The sequence below is a fragment of the Ammospiza nelsoni genome, chromosome 9 (assembly GCF_027579445.1).
Source record: "Ammospiza nelsoni isolate bAmmNel1 chromosome 9, bAmmNel1.pri, whole genome shotgun sequence".
NCBI lineage: Eukaryota > Metazoa > Chordata > Aves > Passeriformes > Passerellidae > Ammospiza > Ammospiza nelsoni.
Window position 1 is genome coordinate 15,477,845 of NC_080641.1, and position 18,967 is coordinate 15,496,811.

Here is an 18,967-nt window from a genome sequence, read left to right on the forward strand (position 1 = left end):
TTGATCATGACTTTTTAAAAATATATTTCTCTAATGGTTTTGTATAATTTTGTTACCGTGTGGGGGGTTTTAAAATTCTTTCTCTAAAATTATTTTTCTTTTTTGGAATTGTATATCTTTATTTATGCCTTGCTGCAATTCTGGATGTGGGAGGTATGTGACAGCATGAAAATCCTGCTTGGGTTTTTTAGGCTGTGTATCTGAATGGTACCACCTCAGAGAAAATACCAAAAATTAATGTACTGTGCTGATCCCAGTTGTCAGCTGCTCCTGGGCACTTCCTTCAGGCATCGTGTCCAGGTTTGTCTGGAGAAAGAGGACATTGCTGAGCGGGTGCTCCCAGTTTCTGCCCAGCTCAGAGTGGTTTCTGGTTCTCCCTCAGATATGAAATGTTGCCTCCTTGCATAATTCACTCATAAATGCAGATCTGACTAGCAAAAGTGAACTTTCCCTCTTGATTTTTTTAGCTCTACCTAAAATATGCTGTTCAGTGAGAGAGCCAAAAAAAAAAAAAATCAGAACATTTATTACTATCAACAGAATTTCTTAAAACTTGGTTATTTTTACAGCACTTCAGCAGTTATGTTAATAAAACCTGTATTTGGAAGAGCAGGATGCTATTTTTATAGAGCAGTTTTTAGTTTACTCTTTCTTATTGAGCACAGTGAACGATGATATGTAAAAGAATGCAGTTTGTCTGCTCTTCCCAGAATAAATGGAAGAAAACCAGTAGGGCTTTATGTGCAATTAAATAGTTTCGTTGTTCTTTTGGTAATTCCTTTAAAAAGCAACCCAGCAAACAAACCAAACTAAACAAACAGCTATTTTAGATATTAGTTATCCTATATGTTTATTTGGTTGCTTGCAATTTTCTAGGGGAACAAATCCATACATGTTACTAGTTTTAAATATTTTCAGTAGTAAAGAAACTATTTATTAAATCAAAAGTTTGATTTTTGCTAGCTAAAAAAAGTAGCAATTAATTGTTTGTTTCTCAGAATACTAGTCATTCTTCTTTTCATTATTTACTGGTTTTTAAAAGTCTTCTGAGTGTCCTGCCTGGATTATAAACAAAATAACTTGGAGTCACTTCTGAGACTGAAGATACTTGTATTTGATTGCTTGTATGTAAGCAATAAAGATTGTAACATGGATCACAGTGTTGCTAAAAGTTTATTACACTTAGTTTTGATAGTACAAATTATTATCTAAGGTCATTCTTCCCTCTGTTTGTTTAAGTAGTTTGCACTTCATTAATGATTCACTAGAAGCATTGAAAATGAGACCCAGTTAACTAATTGTAAATAATTTACTTTTTATAATGTATTTATAATGTATTGAGCATATTGTCAGTTCTAACAACACTTCAGTGGCTTTCTCTCTCCACTGGCAATCCACTTAGTAGGATTTTAGAGGAAAACACTTTGTGTTTTCCAGAGGAGCTGATGATCCAGCAGGGGAGGTGAAGGTTGCTAAGTTCCCTCAGGGGAGTTCAGTGCTGGTTTTTCCTGCAGGCTGGTCTCAGAGCACAGGTGTAGTAGCCAGGGCACTACTCATGGATCAACAGCTGGGCAGGAAGATGCTGCTTTCACACCTCTGCGAGCTCCCTTGGTTGTCAGAGCTCACATGGAAGGCAGTGTCGTTCCCACAGGCAGGGAGTAAAGGGTGGAAAGCATTCCCTTGTGCAGCAGGCAGTGATCAGCCTCAATGGCTCCTAGCAGTAGCATTCTCTATGAAGCACTCTCCTGTCTGGCTGGAAAACACATTTCTGTGCGCTACCTCCTCTTAAAAAGCAAATCCAGCATTTTCTTGCTGTTTTAATGTCTCCTTTTTATTTTTGGGGGAAGGCTCTGAAAATAGCACAAGGTTTTAACCAAGATGCCATTCAGACTAGACAAGCTGTAGCAAGGAAAGATTATTAGAGCAGGGACCCCAGGTGTCAGAGATGATCCAAATCTTCCTTTTGCTGTGTGTTGCTTATGCTGAAGTACCTTTCACCAATCTGCTGGGAGCTCCTACCAGAGCTGCATGGGTTTGTATGGCTGTTCCAAGCTCTGCAATCCCCCACAAGGATTTGGGGGGCTGTACTCACAGTTTGTGATGCTTGATTTGGAGCCCCCTCTTCACTGCACTGCACTGCTGGGCCAGCAGAGGAGCAGCTCCTGCATCCCTGTAGAGCATTGCTGCTCTGCACCCTGGGCTGCAGGCTCCTCATGAGGCTGCACACCCTTTCCCTTCTGAAATACTTGCAGTGGCAAGATTCAGCTGCCCAGCAAGTGCCCTCATTCACCTAGGAGCTTGTATCAGTGTTTGTCCATAAAGGCTGCAGATAAGCTCCTAAAGGCATAAAAGCAGTGGTGGAAGGAGTTTATTCAGTCCATCAGTGGTGGCAGCAGGGGGGAGGTGTGATTCCTTGCCCAGCTGTGCTGCTGCTGGGAGCAGAGATGGACTCTGTGGCAGACAGGGCTCTCAGGCCATACCCAGGGTCCAGGCTTGTCCCAGGAATGTTGGCTGTCAGCTTCAGTTTTGTGAATGTCTTATAAGTGTAGTTTGCCTTCTTTGTGAAACAAAGCAATTTACCTGCTGTAAAAAAAAGCAGTACATGCTGCTGCCTGCTTCTGAGGTCAGCATGATCACGTTCATTGGTGACAAAAACACTAAGAGCAGCACAGAGTCTGGATCTGTTCCTTCTGCTGGGAATTCTGGAATAAGTGATGTGCATGAGCTACCTTAACTGTGATGATTAGATAGCATATTGCTGTGACTCATGTTGTTCATTGCTGTTGCCGTGGCTGTTACAGCTACTTTGTGAGATGTTTATATGAATATTTTTTATAGTATTCAAGTGGTGGTGTTAACAAGTGTTGGGGATCTTTGTGAGCTTTGAAGAAAGTGTTTTAAAAATACTGTCTTTAGTAATTGTTCTGATCCATGGGAAATCTTGCTTAATACTTTGCTGTTTCTGTTTTTCTTATCATGAAGCAGAAGGAAATATGTTTAGCTGTAGGCACTGCCTCTAAAAGCCACCATCATTTTGTTATTCAATCACAAGAATCTAGTGTAAATCCTTGTTATCCTTTTTTTTTTTTTTTTTGGTTATTGTGTTGGGTTTGGGGGGGGATTCTTTGATTTTGAACTATTACAAACTGTGAAACAGCCATTGTCTTTCAATATATAACCCCAGAAGAAATGTAGCTTCTCTTTTATACAGCAGATACATTATTTTAAACCTAGCTGTGTACCTATAGCTGTGGCACCTACCTTACATCTGCATAACATAACTACTTTACTGGAAGAAAAAGAGATGTTTTTCTATCATTTTGTTGGGTTTTTACTAAAGATTAGTATAATCACATCTTCTTCCTGGATTAAGACTTTAAATATAGATGAACTTTCACATATTAATGCAGCATTTTCATGACAATGAAGATGGTTTAGCAATCCCCAAGTTCCAGCTTTTATTTCCAGTACAAATAACATTGATCAGACAGGGAGGTTTGGTTTTGCTATGGTGACAAATTTAAAAGATCTCTTTAGCTCTCTTAAAAGTGATGTGATGTTTGAATCATTCAATAAACTTCCTTATTCTGTTCACTTTTAATTCTTTAAGTTTGGTGGGGTTTTTTTACAGAAATTATTTTTATTTTCAATTTAATCTGTGTTCCCAAGTCTGTTATATATGTTTTAATTTGCTTTTCATTTAAAACTGAACAACCAGACAGAAAACTTATAGCATTCACAGTTTTGGTCTTTCCATGCATGTGGTTATGTTCAGAAGCAGTGCATAAGAAAGATGTGTTGATTTGCAGCCTGATCAGTGTTGGTGTTTGTCACTGCAGAGTGCTCACTTGGCCATGATCGACACGCTCATGATGGCCTACACTGTGGAGATGATCAGCGTGGAGAAAGTCATCGCATGCACCCAGCAGTACTCCACCTTCTTCCAGCCTGCAGAGGTACCCTATGACATTGAGGATGCTGTCATGTACTGGATAAACAAGGTATGAGTGCTGGAAAAGCAAGCTGGGGTTTTCTTTGTTATCTGTGTGATTCAATTAGAGATGAGAGGCCAGGATGTGTATTTGTGTATGTATATGTATATATACCTATCAGGACTGTTCTGATACAGACTGTTCCTACATCTGCTGTTTATGGACTAGAAAAAGAAAAGCATGCAGAAATAAGTTAAACATGTGTGGACCAAATAAATGGGAAGTCTAAATTAATGCTGGGATATATATACTACATGTGACATCTCAGGTGTCACTGTCATGTTGAGATGCCACAGTGCCTGCTCAAGGGTCTCTTTTTGGCTCTTTATAAGTTGTCATCTTATTGTGTACTTTGTCATGATTTAAACCCAAAGCTATTCTGTTTGTTTGAACACATCTTGCTTGAAGTGATCTACCTTCACTGCATAATCAAATCAGGTGACAAGGATACCCTGTTAATCAAATGTGACTGAGCATAATAAGGGACAGGTTATTTTGTACAATGTAGAGCTAACAGGCAGTGACCTTAGACTGCATCCAAGACTGACATTTGCTTCAGGGCTATAGTCTGAAATGTTTGGTTTATCTCTTTAGTTCTGTCTTCGTGATTTATAGACCTTTTGAAGAACTTCTAATTTCTGTGACTTGTTTCTTAGAACAGACAACTAAATGAACTATTTTGTCCCTAGGTAAATGAGCATTTGAAAGACATCATGGAACAGGAACAAAAACTAAAAGAGCATCACAGTGCAGAATCTGCAGGAGGTCAAAAGGTAGGTGGAGGAGTTAAAATGTTTTAAGCAAGAATGAGCATTTATCTGTAAACAGACATTGAACTATTCACTGCTTGTTATAGAAAGCAAACTTGTAGTATTAATTTTGTTATTATTTTATCACTTTCATGAAAATACACATTTGAAAATAAAACTAACAGAGTTGCACTTTTTATAGCCAGTTGTCCTTTCTGACAAATAAATCTTTGATAGTGGGGAAACATCTTTTACATTAGTGCTAAGGAATTTAAGAATAATGACTACTTTTGAGTGAATTAAAATCCCTGATAGATCTGATATGAAAAAGACCAGAACTTTTTTTCATGGTTTTTAATAGGTTTTTTCCTTGTGTGTTGCGTGAATGTCAAAAGAGAGATGTGTATGTGGTATCATGGGAAGGATTGCTCTGGCCATGATCCAAAATACTGGTTGATTACAGGTTTTATTACCTATAAAATAAAAACATATTATGCTTGCTTCCCTTTCCTAACAGGATTTTTTTTTTCTTTTATTTACATAGCTCAGTTAATTAAGTAGCATTATATGGCCATCCAAATACATAGGGATAGCAGACAGTTCCAGAGTATGTAAAATTCCTTGCTTCAGAAAGATCCTTTACCCTATTGTGATAGAACTATTACTGGAGAACTGGTAATCAGTGTGAACACCTTTGGTATTATCCCTGCCCATGAATGCAGAGCAGATTTCCAAGCTGCTGCAAGGCTGTAATCCTCCTTCCCAGCCTGGCCTGCTCTCACGTAAGCTGCTGCCTCCTTTTCAGTGCCACTCTGAGGGGGTGGCAGGTTACCAGCCTGGATTCAATGCTCAGCTTCAAAAAACATGAGGGTAGTGAAGATCTTAAGTAAGGAATGCCAATGAAGGCTAACGTGACTCAGCAAAAGAAATGGTGGTTGTAACAATAATAGTGTGACCCTGGTGCATATACCCTGCCATGGAAAATTTAAACTGTGTTCAGTAGTGATAGTAGCATAGAAATCTGGAGAATAAAATGTTCTTGGCAAGTTCATTTCTCAAATTTAGATAAAATAAAGTAAACAGAGGCTAGAGAGATAACCTGTGTTCCTCTGTCCTCTAGTGGTTTCTCTTTTTCCCGAAAATAATAGTAGGATGTTTTATGTGGTTTGTAGGTCACTTGGAAAGATGAGAGCAATTTTGAAAATCAAAACTGCATGAGAGTCTTAGTATGATAAACAAATATATATCAAAGTGAAAACTATTATCAGACCAATTCCATAAAATTATGTTTTTTAAAAATTCAGTAATATTTATTTTCACTTATAGTTTGCAACTTATATTAGGAGTAAAAGGATAAAATTTTTAGTTTATAATTTATCTTCACTGTCAACATTTTGAAATCAATTTTTGAAAGATTTATATAGTCTGTAACTGATCCCATAAATGGATGTAGGGGAATAACACATTTACCTAAAAACTGGTATTGTGGTGTTTTGGATGAATTGTGAAGCTGTAACAGAATAGAAGAGCCAGGTTTTGTTGGCCAAGGTACAAATGCATTGGCAAAATAACAAAATGAAACAGTTGCCCAGTCACTGAAAAAATGTATATTTAAAGCCTTCTCTTCTGTACACTGAATTTTCATACTATTCTCCCAGGTATATGTTATGTTTTTTGTCTCACTAGGGAATCAGCTGCATAAATCACTTTGTCAAGGAAGATATTCTGTGCTTGGGGGCTGTATTAGCATGAGGATTATTTAACTCCAGGTTTTCTTTTCAACTGATGGTTAATTTACTGCTCTGGTATCTCAGCTTTTCTTTTAGTCATGTCTCACAGTATTTTTCAGGTTTCCACTAAAGGTAATGGTCACTGCATGCATGCACACATCTGAGGTTTAGAAACACATGAAACATCCCAACTAAACCCTGAATATCTTAACTGAGGGTTGTACTGAATGCTGGCTTTACAAGGAAAACTAATGCAGATGCATTGGATGAGTCCATTGCATGCAATCAGATTTAAATTCTCAATGCCCCTTCTGCTGATTAGAGATGGCCAAGCAAACATGGGAATACATAATTTTAGTCAACAGGGAAGGCTCTTCTTTATGTTTAATATCTGGCCAAGAAGCAGGAAAATTAGGTACCTATAAGGTGAAACAAAGTTAACATGTAATTTAAAATAATTTCATAATTTCGTACAGTTACACATTTGTAAATTAATCAGTTGTGAAAAATAATTGAGTTGCCCTCAAGCCTGCCAAACTGTGTTACTGTGTTGTTACAGAACTGTGGTGAATCTTTTCAACAAAGAGTAAATTTCTACATTTACAAAAGGTTTAAACATCAAATACAGATTATTGGATACTCCAAGATATACCTGTTTTCTATGTCTGGATAGATAAAATCAGTGTTAACAGATTATCAGGTTGCTTTTGTTTTCTTTCCCTGTCTTCTGCTACTAGCTGTCTGTAGAAGATGAGAGAGGAAGGAGTGTGTATGATTTTTAGTTCCAGGTAGTCCTCTTTGGACCTTGATCAGCTGGTGATTTGTGGTAACCTCATCTTTTTCTGGTAGAGTCTCTGCATCTCTTTTCAGAATTAGGATTTCAAGTTTTGTAGTAAATAGCTTTGATTTTCAGGCTTCCACTGAATAATATGTAGTGAATGTACAGTTGCACTGGTTAAATTGCTGGTGTTCAGTGTAGTTGGAGCTTTCCCAAAAACATGTTGTTCTTCTGTCTGCTTCTGTGGTTTAGACTGAATCTGTCTTAACAGATTTAAGTCAAATGTAAATCCTGTGAGAGAAACAAATGCAACTTCAGTTAAGTACCTGAATTCTTCAAACTTTCTGTAAGATCGGTTTAAACAGTGCAACCTCTTGTGTGAAGGTAAACCACTAACACTGTAGTTCCACTTTCCACTAGAATTTAATGTTTCATAAATCCACACTGCTACCAAAAGCTAACCTGTCAAGAAGAAAAGTTTGCAGCAGAATCGGCTTCTTGATCCAATCAGTGCTCAGCTGCATGAACACAAATGATGGTGCAAGGAAGAGAGCAGAAACAAGCAGTTCATGAAAAGCATGACTATTGTGTTTTGGCACCATAAGATGAGTTTATGTGGAAATAAATTTATCATAGCCATGTTTCAAACTTTTTGTTAGGGGTGATAAATCATAGTCTAAAATCATAGGCTCTCAACCTGAGAGACAATTTTGTTCTTTCAGCTTTTTTTTTTTTTTTTTGGTTGGTTGGTTGTTTTGTGAGATTTTATTTTGGTGGTGGTGTTGTTTTTAACATTGGGAAGAAGTCAGCCAGGATTCTCTGCTTAGTTTGTTTCATAGTGACTGATTCTTGTGAAGTTCCAGGGCAAAAAAGTTTATTCTTGCTGATCTGAAGTGACAGTTCAACAGCCACTGAATTCCCAGGTTGTCCAAGAGACTTCAGCTTTTCTTTCATCTCTTTTCCTTTATGTGGCCTTAGAAAATGTATACTTATAAATCTTAGGGTATGTTTGAATTTAAATTTTAAAAGTCTTTTACCCCTTTGAAGCATATTCATAGTCATCTCAATCACAGTTTCAATCAGGTGAATAAATAAAAATATATATTGGATTACTAGTTTGAGGTGTTACTGTTAGGGAGATCTAGTCTTCAGAATTGAAACAAATGTGTGCTTTTTTCCAAAGAGTACTTCTTCACCCTAGCATTACATAGACATTGGTAGAGTTTTTGAGTTCCAGGTGTGAAATACACTGCACTTTGATAAATGCAACAACAATGTTCCTGTCAGTGTTAAATAGAATAAAAGGCAGCCTAGGTCTGATCTCAGCCAATTTAGCCAAAAGCTTGCTTTATAATAGGTTTTAGGATTCCTGATTGTAGTTGAAAATTAAGATAATTTGTTTTCAAATTTCCATGGTTTTCCACACACTGACTATTTTTCAGTGAGATTAAGAGAAACTGAATCCTGTGTAAAGGGTATAACAGAAATGTCCAGAGCCACACACTGACATGCATCTTGTAGTTGATTTCTTCTAAGTGCCTTTGGGATTCTTTCCTACTGCAATCCAGTGAAATGGAAGAGAGGGATGTTGAGAATAGCTGTGTTACTGCTGCACACCCATTAGTGGACAATAGCTTTTTTCCATAAAAGCTCTCTATCATTGCTAGTTGTCTTCAAGTTTTTGTAAAAGCACAGTATTTTAACAATAAAATAATAAAATAATTAGGTTCCATAGCAGTTTGTTCCATGGTAGTTTTAAACTGCATTTTTACCATTTCCAGAAAATATTTATCTTCATTAAAAACAAAATAAGTTGTTTCCTGCACTTTGGTAGTGGTTTTGATTTTTTTTTTAATTTTTCTGCAATGAAATTGATGAAGTGGTGACATTTTCTGTGTGTATTTATAGTACTGGTACATAATATTTTTTTTCTTAATACTAGAAGTATTATGCCAGAGTAGAAAAAATCAGTGTGCTTCAGATTTTTCTGGTTGTGTAGGAGTTTAGAGGTTTATGTATTAGTTCTGATAATTCCTCTGCCAGTAGTCAAAACTCCATCTACATTTCAGGTCATTGCACATCATGCAGCTGATGCTAATGTGATTTGTCATTGTAAAAATATAACTGCCTGTACCTCTTGTTGTCCTGAAAACTGTCATATGATTGTTTAAAAATATTGTTGAATGTTACTGTTTGGCTTGAAGAAACTAACACAAGCTTCACTGCAGTTGGGTGTACTGTACTACAGTGTGTTTATTCCTTTTTTCATTGCTTTAGCTTCCCTACTTCCCCATGTGTGCTGCTGGAGTTCATTTTGATACTTGTGATATCATGACTTCAAGTCTCAAATGAATTCTTCAGTCGGATTGCATATGTAGAGTACAATTAGATGTGTGAAAGCATTTCATAAAACTGCATTGATCTGACAATCTTAGCTGTTCACGTGGGAAAATTATAATGTTGATCTACAAAGAGTGCAGACATATTTCTCCAGTGTTATTGCTGCTAATTAGCTCAATATGCAGAGGTTACAGTGCACTTATGCTTGCCATTAAATTACAACTCACTGTTATACAAAACTGAGAATGTTAAAGAAAATTGCTTTATAAAAGTAATTTATGAAATCTGATAAAATGTTCCTTTTTTTTTTTTTTTTCCTTTGCTTTTTGCTTTTATCCTTTTTTCCTACTGCTTCCTCTGAAGTCTCCTACCAAATGGTTTTGGAAACTGGTTCCTGTAAGTTTGCCCAACTGCTTCACTTTGATCAATTGCTTATTTTGGGAATGGCTTTGTCCATGTCATGCTGGTCTAATCATTCATTTCATTTATCTGTGTGAGATAATTTTATGAGATTGCCCTGCAAAGGAGTGCATACCTGCAGAAGCCTGTTTTGCAAGGTAATCTGTGCAAAAGAAATGTGAGATATGATGATGGATAAGGAATTACTTTTCAAGCAGTCAATGGGTTTGTACAAGGCAGTGCTACCTGTTATTAACTCATGTCCAATGAACATTTATAAATTACTTTTTCATAAACTTTCAGTAAACACATGCTATTTGATATCAGTTGTCTTCTCAAAAGAGACTTGCAGAAGTAGCTTTTAATTGTTGATGCTACATGCAAGCTGAAATCTTATTTATTCTAAGCATATGCAATCATTACACCATTCATCTAGAATTCCCCATTTTTTCAGCTGATTTAAGACTGCTGTTAATTTCTCCCCACACAAAATGACCCAAAGCAGCCTACTTTTAGTGAAACTATAATTTCACTAAAAATAATAAAAAATACTTTTGCATATCTGCAGCAATATAAAGTTTGTTTTCTCTGTGCTGTGTCACCTTGGGGTTATCATTACTTTCCTCTATCATGTAGCAATTCACACTTGATGTGCATTCAGGTTGTTTATTTGGCTAGGTTTGGCTGGGAACAGCTCTTAAGGTATATGCAGAATTGCATACTTCTGATCTGAGTTCCAAAGAACTAATTCCCATCTATCATTGCTCTAAAGATTACCAAATAATTGATCTAGCTGTCCCTCAGATGTTTGTTGCCATAACTAATGAAACACTGTTCTTACATTGCAAAGAAATTGAAAATAACAAGGCAGTTGCATGTAGGCAGCAAGAAAAATTACTCTGTGTCTGGAAAAGTAATTTAAAGGTCCTGTCTCCAGCAGGCTGAGCAGTGTTCAGACTCCTGACAGTCTCTGTAAAGGTATCTATTACAGTTGTTACACACACAGATACTCTGCTCTTCACAGTACAGCCCATTAATTTTGTTTTGGAGTTAAGGGAGTGTAATTGGAGGGAATAATGCAGAAAAAAATATCAGATGGACCATGATATCACAAATTTTTTTCTTATTTTGTCAAAGTAAGGCTACTTGAAAACAGTTTCAGAATGTCTGTGTTCTGTTTTTGTCTGTGGTGTTGGTTTTACTAGTATCTTCCTTTGCATAAAAATGATATTCAACTCTAAAATACTCGATCTGTTGAGAAGCTAACTCCAGTTTGCCTGCCAGTTATCTGTAAACAACTTGAATTAGTGGTATTTATGTTACTTTGTGTTGTTAGCTCAGTAGAGATGCAGTTAAACCCCAAGTGCTACTGATAACACTCAGGCTGCTCTATCATTTGAGCCACTCTTCTGTCTCTCCCCTTTGGAACAGAGCACATTTCACAGTAACAGATATTCCTGAGCATAGAGGCAGCTAAAAACTCTGATAAGTACATTTATAACATGTTATCCACTGTATGGTAAATGTGTAAGAGCATTCATTCTTAATGATTAGCTCTGAATACACGCAAGCACTTATGAGAGAGTAGCTGGTGTGCTGTTCTTTAACTGACCTTGTTTCTAGGCAAGTGTCTTGACTACACCTAGACTAGGTTAAGTGAAATAAGCTCAAAGATGCTAAATCAGAATGATTTAGGATCTCAGAAACAAGATGCCTGTATTAGCATTTATGTTTCAATTGACTCTAGAGCTTTATAATGTAGAAGTTCATCTTTTGTATTATTGCATATATATATGTATTTAGTAGCAAACACTGCAGCTGATGAGAAGAGTTTCTTCAAATGGAAGTTTATTTAAAATGCAGTGCAATTACCAACTATTTCGTTTTTTCAGTATGATTTCTTTTATCTTTTCAACCAAAATGAAACATGATGCCTGCTATACAGTAATGAACCTAGCAGATCAGGTTTTATGAGTTTATCTTTCCTGAAGTAATGTGCCTGGCATTCTCTACAATGGCTTAAATCCTCTATGTCCACTTCAAAGATATGACACAGTTTCTAGCATGGGTGGGCACTGTTCATGAGGCCAGTGAAGGCATCATCAAAGTGCAGTGTACTTTTTCACAGGATTTACTGTGCAGCACCACTAGATTGTCAGTTTCAAATATTTTTGAATACTCCATTAAAAGATACTATTCAAAAGAATTTATGAATTAAACAGAGCTTGTAGAATCATGATGTTCAGTCCATCTATACCTGTATCTGTTACTATTATTGATGCTTAATCATAATTAAATTGTGGTATTTCATAGACTTAATTTCAGTCATGTTGAGGAGGACATACATGGACATTGTAACATGGAATTTGAAACTTAGAGCTTTTTCATCATAGTGGGTCACTGGATTGCCATAGAGTGAGAGAGATTAAACTTTCACTGCAATTATAATTGACCTATTTCATTATATATACTAGGGAGTATTAAGAACATGAAGAAAAGAATATGAATAATGCATAACAGGAACATGGTTTTTGTTTGGTGTTAATGTTTCCTCTAGCACACAGAAATGGGATTTTCATTTTTATAAAGCATATTTGGCACACAAATACGACTACACTAAAAGCATGAAGTGACAACTAAGTCTCAGGGGGTTTTTTTAAATATTAATTGGTTGAGGTATAAGTTCTCTGGGCCAAGCACAAGCCCTTTATTTTTCTAGAACTGATGTGGCTGCTGTTGCCAGACTAGGCTTTTAGTTCTTAGGCCAGTTAGAGGACACTGACATTCACTAAAATAATGCCATGTGATCCTTGACAGAAATCCAGTGACAGTAAGTACAGCCCTCAGGGTTAGTCTGGTTCCACAGACCTTTTTGCATGCACAAACAATTCCTGCCCCTCCATAAAACCTCCATCCCTGCTCATGCCCTCATTCACTGCAGAAACACAGGAGAAGGGAGTTGCTGTAGCTGGGGCAATGGTTTGGGTCCAGTCCCATCAGTAATTGCTCCAGCACAGCCAAAAGGAGGAGAGTGGGAGGTAAGAACAGTCAGTTTTAGCCTTGCCATGAAGAGTGATTTCCACAGACTTCTGAGAGTCCCTGCAGGGAGATTGCAGTTCAGTGGGTATAGATGCATTTAAATAGCATAAGATTAGCTCTGAAACACTCTGCTGCTTGTAGGTAGTTCTGTGGTGTGAGTACAGCAGTAACCCTTCACTACTGTTTTAAAAAGGTCTTGGTAAATAATACTAACAAATTAAAATCTATGCCACTTTCTTCCACCTCTGTTTGTTTTCCCAGGAAGAAGTGAAAAAAAATAGGAATGATGTTAAGTCCATTTTTTTCAGTAAGGCCTCCTCTCTTACAACAAAAAACACCCACAACCCATTGAAAATATATTCACTGCAGATAAATGCCATATTAACATTCTAACCCAAGGATCTCTTTATATGCTGACTGGATTTTTGAAATATTTCTATTTATTTCTGGATCACGGCATGGTCATAACTGTTGACCATTAATATTTCTCTATGTTTATGACTGCTTACACATGCTAGTAATAAAAATTGAGTTGATCAAAGGCAGATTTCCTTGTTTCTGAATTTGTCATTAAGTCAGTTGTATGAATAAGATTTTGGGCGAAATACTTAGGTGTGTTAACTTCAGAGCCATGTGACTTGCCACGAAACTGAAGTTGCAGTAGCTGAGGACTTGTCTCACTGTGTTTGCACACAGATCATTTTTGATTGTATAATAATGACTGTTAAATTTTAATTAAGGGATAGAATGTTATTTAGTTTAGTGTGCTATAGAGAGATCATCAAAACTTGGTAGTTTTGAAGGCTAAGCTCAGTATTAGCATTGTTCCTTTCCTCTTGGATATTATTAAGATAATTATTAGATATTAGAATATTAGATACTATATTATCCTGTTCAAAATTGTAGCATGGCATGAATAGTTGTAGGAAATAGAATACTGAGAATATTCAGCTATTTCTTGAATACTGCTTTTTCACTAACAGTGTAAAACCTACACTATGACTCTGTTTCTTCATATGTGTCAGAGCCTTTGTTTCTCTGAGTGTGTCCATTTCACATTGCAGGCTCGTTACCGGAAGGAGCAGACGTTGCTGAAGCAGCTGCCCTGCATTCCCTTGGTGGAGAATCTGCTGAAGGATGGTACAGATGGCTGTGCTCTGGCAGCCCTCATCCACTTCTACTGCCCAGATATCATTAAACTGGAGGGTATGTCTGGCCTGTTTCTCAACTTGTATACATGGCCATAAAAGTTTAAATGTTTGTGTTGGGAGCTGTGTGAAGCAAGGTGCTTAAATGCAGTATACAGCAGGCATCATTTGAATATGGTAGGTTTAATATAAATTTTCTTTTTCTAATATAAATGGCCATTTCTTTTTACATTTAAATAAAAGGAGCCCAGATGTCCTTCCTGGTGTGCTTGCTTTTATGCTGCTACACTAAAATAAACATACTTGAAACTACCTGCAAAACTCTTACTCTTGAAGCTGCATAAGTTCTTTTTTTCATCGGAGCAGTTACAGATATAAAACTTAGAGAAGTTTAGAGCTGGGCTCTGCACAGCTTCACTGCATGGCAAATAGTTGCTGTGTATTCTGAGCTTTTAGTTCACCTGGGACCTATCTGAATCATTTATAGAGTAACCAAAAATGTATAGTGTAGAATGTATTGCTGTCATGCTGTTCTATAATAGCAATTGTCTGTGATGATGAGCAGCTTCATCTCATTCTTTTGCTCAGAAGCCTGGTAAAGTTATACCTTCCTCTTGGCAACTAAGAGCTGTAGAATGTCTTGGCAGCTAACACCCATCATTTTCTGCCTGTGTTCTTTCTATGATACCTTTGATGTCGTGGGAACACTTAGACAGAAACATCCTGAGAAATTCAGGAATATGAAGAAGGGTTTAGAGCTTGCTAAGGACTGAAATCTGGAATTCATATTCACAACCACTTTATAGGGAGCTTTCAGCACAGGAGGCATTGAAGATAAAAGGCACAATGATGCATTCATTCACCTTTCTTCTGCAGCTTGAGAATTTTGATAAATAGAACTTACAATTTACATAAATATTGCAGCCAAATGCATACTATCATATGAGATTAGGGAAGAGTTAGAATTTGGGTGGGATTGACTGTGGTAACACCTGGTGCCTCTGTCCTGTTCCAGCAAGCTGAGATCCAAGATCCCACTCTGAAAGGCCTTGTGTGCCTTGCCTGACCAGCACCTTCCTCCAGCATCTACCTTTGAGCAGGGCAAGGCACATGTCAGCTTTGGAACTTCAGTTTTAATATTCTTTTAGGTGTCCTGACATCATCTTCCCTAAAGATACAAATGTGCATGTCATTGTCTCAGAAGTAAATTCAAAGGGACTCCAAAGCAACTGGAAACACTTTAATAAGATTTTGCTCATCTTCCCTGTATTTAGGTAATGCAGGTTTTGATGCATGTTGAATTTTACTGAGATTTGGTTCTGTACTGAAACTGAAGAAGGCAGGTAATAAAAATACATATGCAAAAATGCCTAAAAATGCATTAACAAAAAAGAAAATTGTATTCTAGGGTTCTCTGTAGTCTGAAATAGATAAATTCTTCTCATTAAGTCTTCATTTCACTTTCAAATCTAGGTTTCCTTGAAGGAATAGAGAACTAGAAAGGACTCCCACTGAGTCATGAAGTTGACTTATACAAAATTATATAATCCCTTTCTTGAATTTATCTTGTTCTATCTTAAAACTGCCAAACTGTTTAAAACATGTACTCTTCTTACCCACTGTTCCTTTTTTTTACATGATTTTAAATTTCATTCTTGGTTTTTACCAACCTATTCTTGGTTTTTACGTAAGCTGTCTTATGTGCCTTTGTTGTTCCTGCAGCAGTATCCTTAGGTTTGAATAGTTTCTAATCTGATGTTCACATTTCTGATTTGTTTTCTTCCTCTTGGTTTAGCCCAGGCTACTGAACCAAGCCTTTTCATCCTCCCTTGCTGAAGTGGATTTCCATTCTCATTGTTATCCTCAATAGTCTTCCTCTGCAGCTTGTCTAGTTTGGGTTTACTGTTCTTGACTGTAGAGGGTTGTAATCATATAGCAAAATCCAGACTGACATCCCATTCCTGCTTTGTTTAGTGCTCCTCTGTCACTGCTGGAAATGAATTTTCTGATAGTTTTTAGCATCATGTTTGTTTTTTTCATCACTGCATGATGCCAAAGGCACACACTGGCTAATGTGTGATATGTAATATGTGCTAACTCCCTGCTCCGTATCACCTTCAGTCAGTGAATCACATTAGAATTTTATTAGATTCAAATGTGTGACTTCACATTAATCTCATTTCAGTCAGTTTAGTCAAACATTTTTTCCTATTGATCATCATCTGTGGATTTGGAATTATGGACTATGTCTGATTTTCTTCAGTGTGGGAGTCCTTATCCTGCTGGGATCAAAGTAGATTTCTTTTATGAAGAAACCTTTTATCCTTAACAATTCAAAACTTATGTGGACTTCTGTCATACATTGTTGCTTTAGCAATAAAATCTGATGCATGCTCTGGAAGTATATTTAATTATTTTCTTCAGTCCTTTTTTTTAAGAGGACTGTGTTTTTTTCATGGGACTTATTATTCCAAGCAGCAATTATAAAAAGAACAACAGAGAGTATCTGGGCTTAAATACTAGTCAGAGAATACTACACAAGTGTGCTCACAACCACCATTTCTTTGCCTTTAAATAGCACTTTTAGAGAGTGATAATTTATATAACAGTCTTCAGCTCCTTGGAAAATCTCATCTCAAACATCTCAATCCACAGACATGAATACCTAAGACCAGGCTGGTTGTTTGTGAAGATTCAGGCTTATTGATGCTAAAATGTGTTCTTGTTTAAAGACAAAGAACTAATATGTACAGAGAAATAGGCAAAAACGTGCCTATTTCTTACTGCCTTTGTTTTATAGAAAACCTAATTATAAAAAAAAAATTAAATTAGTGATTAGATATATTTTTTTCATTACATGGAAATAGTTGGGTTGAGAGAATAACTTAGATTTTCACAAAAGGCAAAACAGAAACAAATTAACTTTGCAACAGTGAAAAACAAAATTAATTTTTACAAAAGATCTAAATATTTAGAAATTCAAAGATAAAATGTAAATTAATAATTTATTTCATTTCTGAATTAGAAAAATAAAAGTTTCTAGTGGGGAGGAGTGGGGCAGAAATGATATCTGAAATTATTCAGTAAATGCTCCTGAATCAGTAAAAGCCAAAATGCTATTTTTGGGAATTTGGAGTTGTATCTAATCTTTGCTTATTTTCTTCCTTTTTAGATATTTGTTTGAAAGATACAATGTCTTTGGCTGACAGCCTGTATAATCTACAGCTGATCCAAGAATTTTGTCAGGAATACCTCAACCAGTGTTGCCATTTCAGTCTTGAGGATATGCTCTATGCAGCTTCTTCAATAAAGGTAAAAATAAAATAATTAAACAAAAATGCAAGCAACTATTTTGTTAATGATATGTTTAGTCTTTTACAGTCTGCTGCTGTATGGCTTCTCTTGTGGCATAGCATGCAAGACACAAATTTCAGCAGAATGAAAAACCACCTTCTTTTGGCCATTATGTTTTCCTAGTAATTTCCAAGTATTTTTTTAAAAGCCTTTGTGAAAGGCTTTGTAAAAACTTTGATTTTGTGCAAAACTATTTCCCACTTTAGCTTCTTTCTTATTAATTAATAGTTGAAGTCTGTAATCTGCAATATTTCTGTTGAAATGTAATAGTGATCTGCATTAGTTTAAATGTATCAAGGCCTTAACAAAGGGTGGAAATATTGAGGACTTGTTTATGGAATTACTACTCACTGTTCTTACTCATTTCTGTATACATAATTTCTTGGGATTTAATCTTAAAGCTCTTTTACTTTTGTAAAAGTATAAATTTCTGAGTTAAATTTTTTGAACAACCAATGACTTGATGCCCCAAATACAAGCAGCAGCACAATTCCAACAAATACAGTTGTTTGAATAAGCAATTAAGTGTATTCCATCAATCTAAGATTTTGCTGTTTTAGAAAGAGGAAAATAAAACATTATTCTGTAATTCTTTAAGCCTATGCAGAAAGAAAAGGAGCAACTGAATGATTTCTTGCCTAATTTTAATTTTAATTTTTCATTATTATGTTTCACCAAGACTTTCTTCTATATAAAACACACTTCATTTGCTTAAGATTCTTATTGGCTTGCCTTTAGGGAATGAAATACTATTTTTCTGAAGTCAGCATATCCATTGCAGATGGGATGTAATTGGTTTCTAAATATCTGGGTCATTTCACTGCTTTTATGATTTTCTAGCAATCTCACAAGCAGAGTCACAGAGGCCAGAGCTTGAATACAGCTTTGTTGTCTCCTGTAGGGTTGAACCCAACCCTTTCCAAATAAGTAATGAGCTGCCAGGGTGAGTAAGGGCAGCAGGACCTAAGTCTAGACTCCTTGGCTGTTGATGGTTTATTTTGTGTATGCAGAGCTGTGCAGTGAGTGCTTTCAGGCAGCGTTTTGGTGCTGTTAAATTTCACATGCAGTGCTCTACCTCTGCTGCATTGCAGTCTGCCTTGGCTGCACTCCTGTCCTATAGCCACACTCAGGGGGCTCCAGCAGGACTCCTGCACTGCACTTTGATGGTTTCTCTCTGCTTACAGATATATGAAATATATGTATCTGTAAGCAGGGAGAATTAGTTATTCTTGTTTTGATTCCTGACAATTAGTCATACCGTTTTTATAGTAATGGCTTGAATTATTTCTCAAACCAGTATGCACTAGGAAGCTTCAATTACAAAAAACCTAACTATAGTAAATATTTTGTCAATATCCCAATGCATCAGACTTTACACTTAGTGATTTTGCTATTTCTGAACACTGATTTTAGACAGGATTTAGAGTTCTTTCAAAGA

At 36.4% G+C, this 18,967-nt stretch overlaps 1 protein-coding gene across 4 annotated transcripts in view; it reads left to right on the forward strand.

Moving 5' to 3' along the window:
• The window catches only part of CAMSAP2 (calmodulin regulated spectrin associated protein family member 2), an 80,467-nt gene that overhangs the window by 36,919 nt on the left and 24,581 nt on the right, over nucleotides 1–18,967 (forward strand). For 2 of the 4 annotated variants that reach the window (XM_059478807.1, XM_059478808.1), the window contains exons 3-7: nucleotides 3,840–4,001; nucleotides 4,682–4,765; nucleotides 9,953–9,985; nucleotides 14,092–14,233; nucleotides 17,348–17,487. In XM_059478807.1, the coding sequence (XP_059334790.1) occupies nucleotides 3,840–4,001; nucleotides 4,682–4,765; nucleotides 9,953–9,985; nucleotides 14,092–14,233; nucleotides 17,348–17,487 (561 nt within the window). The remainder of the gene's footprint in view (nucleotides 1–3,839; nucleotides 4,002–4,681; nucleotides 4,766–9,952; nucleotides 9,986–14,091; nucleotides 14,234–17,347; nucleotides 17,488–18,967) is intronic. The other 2 variants (XM_059478809.1, XM_059478810.1) reach the window with 1 other exon arrangement.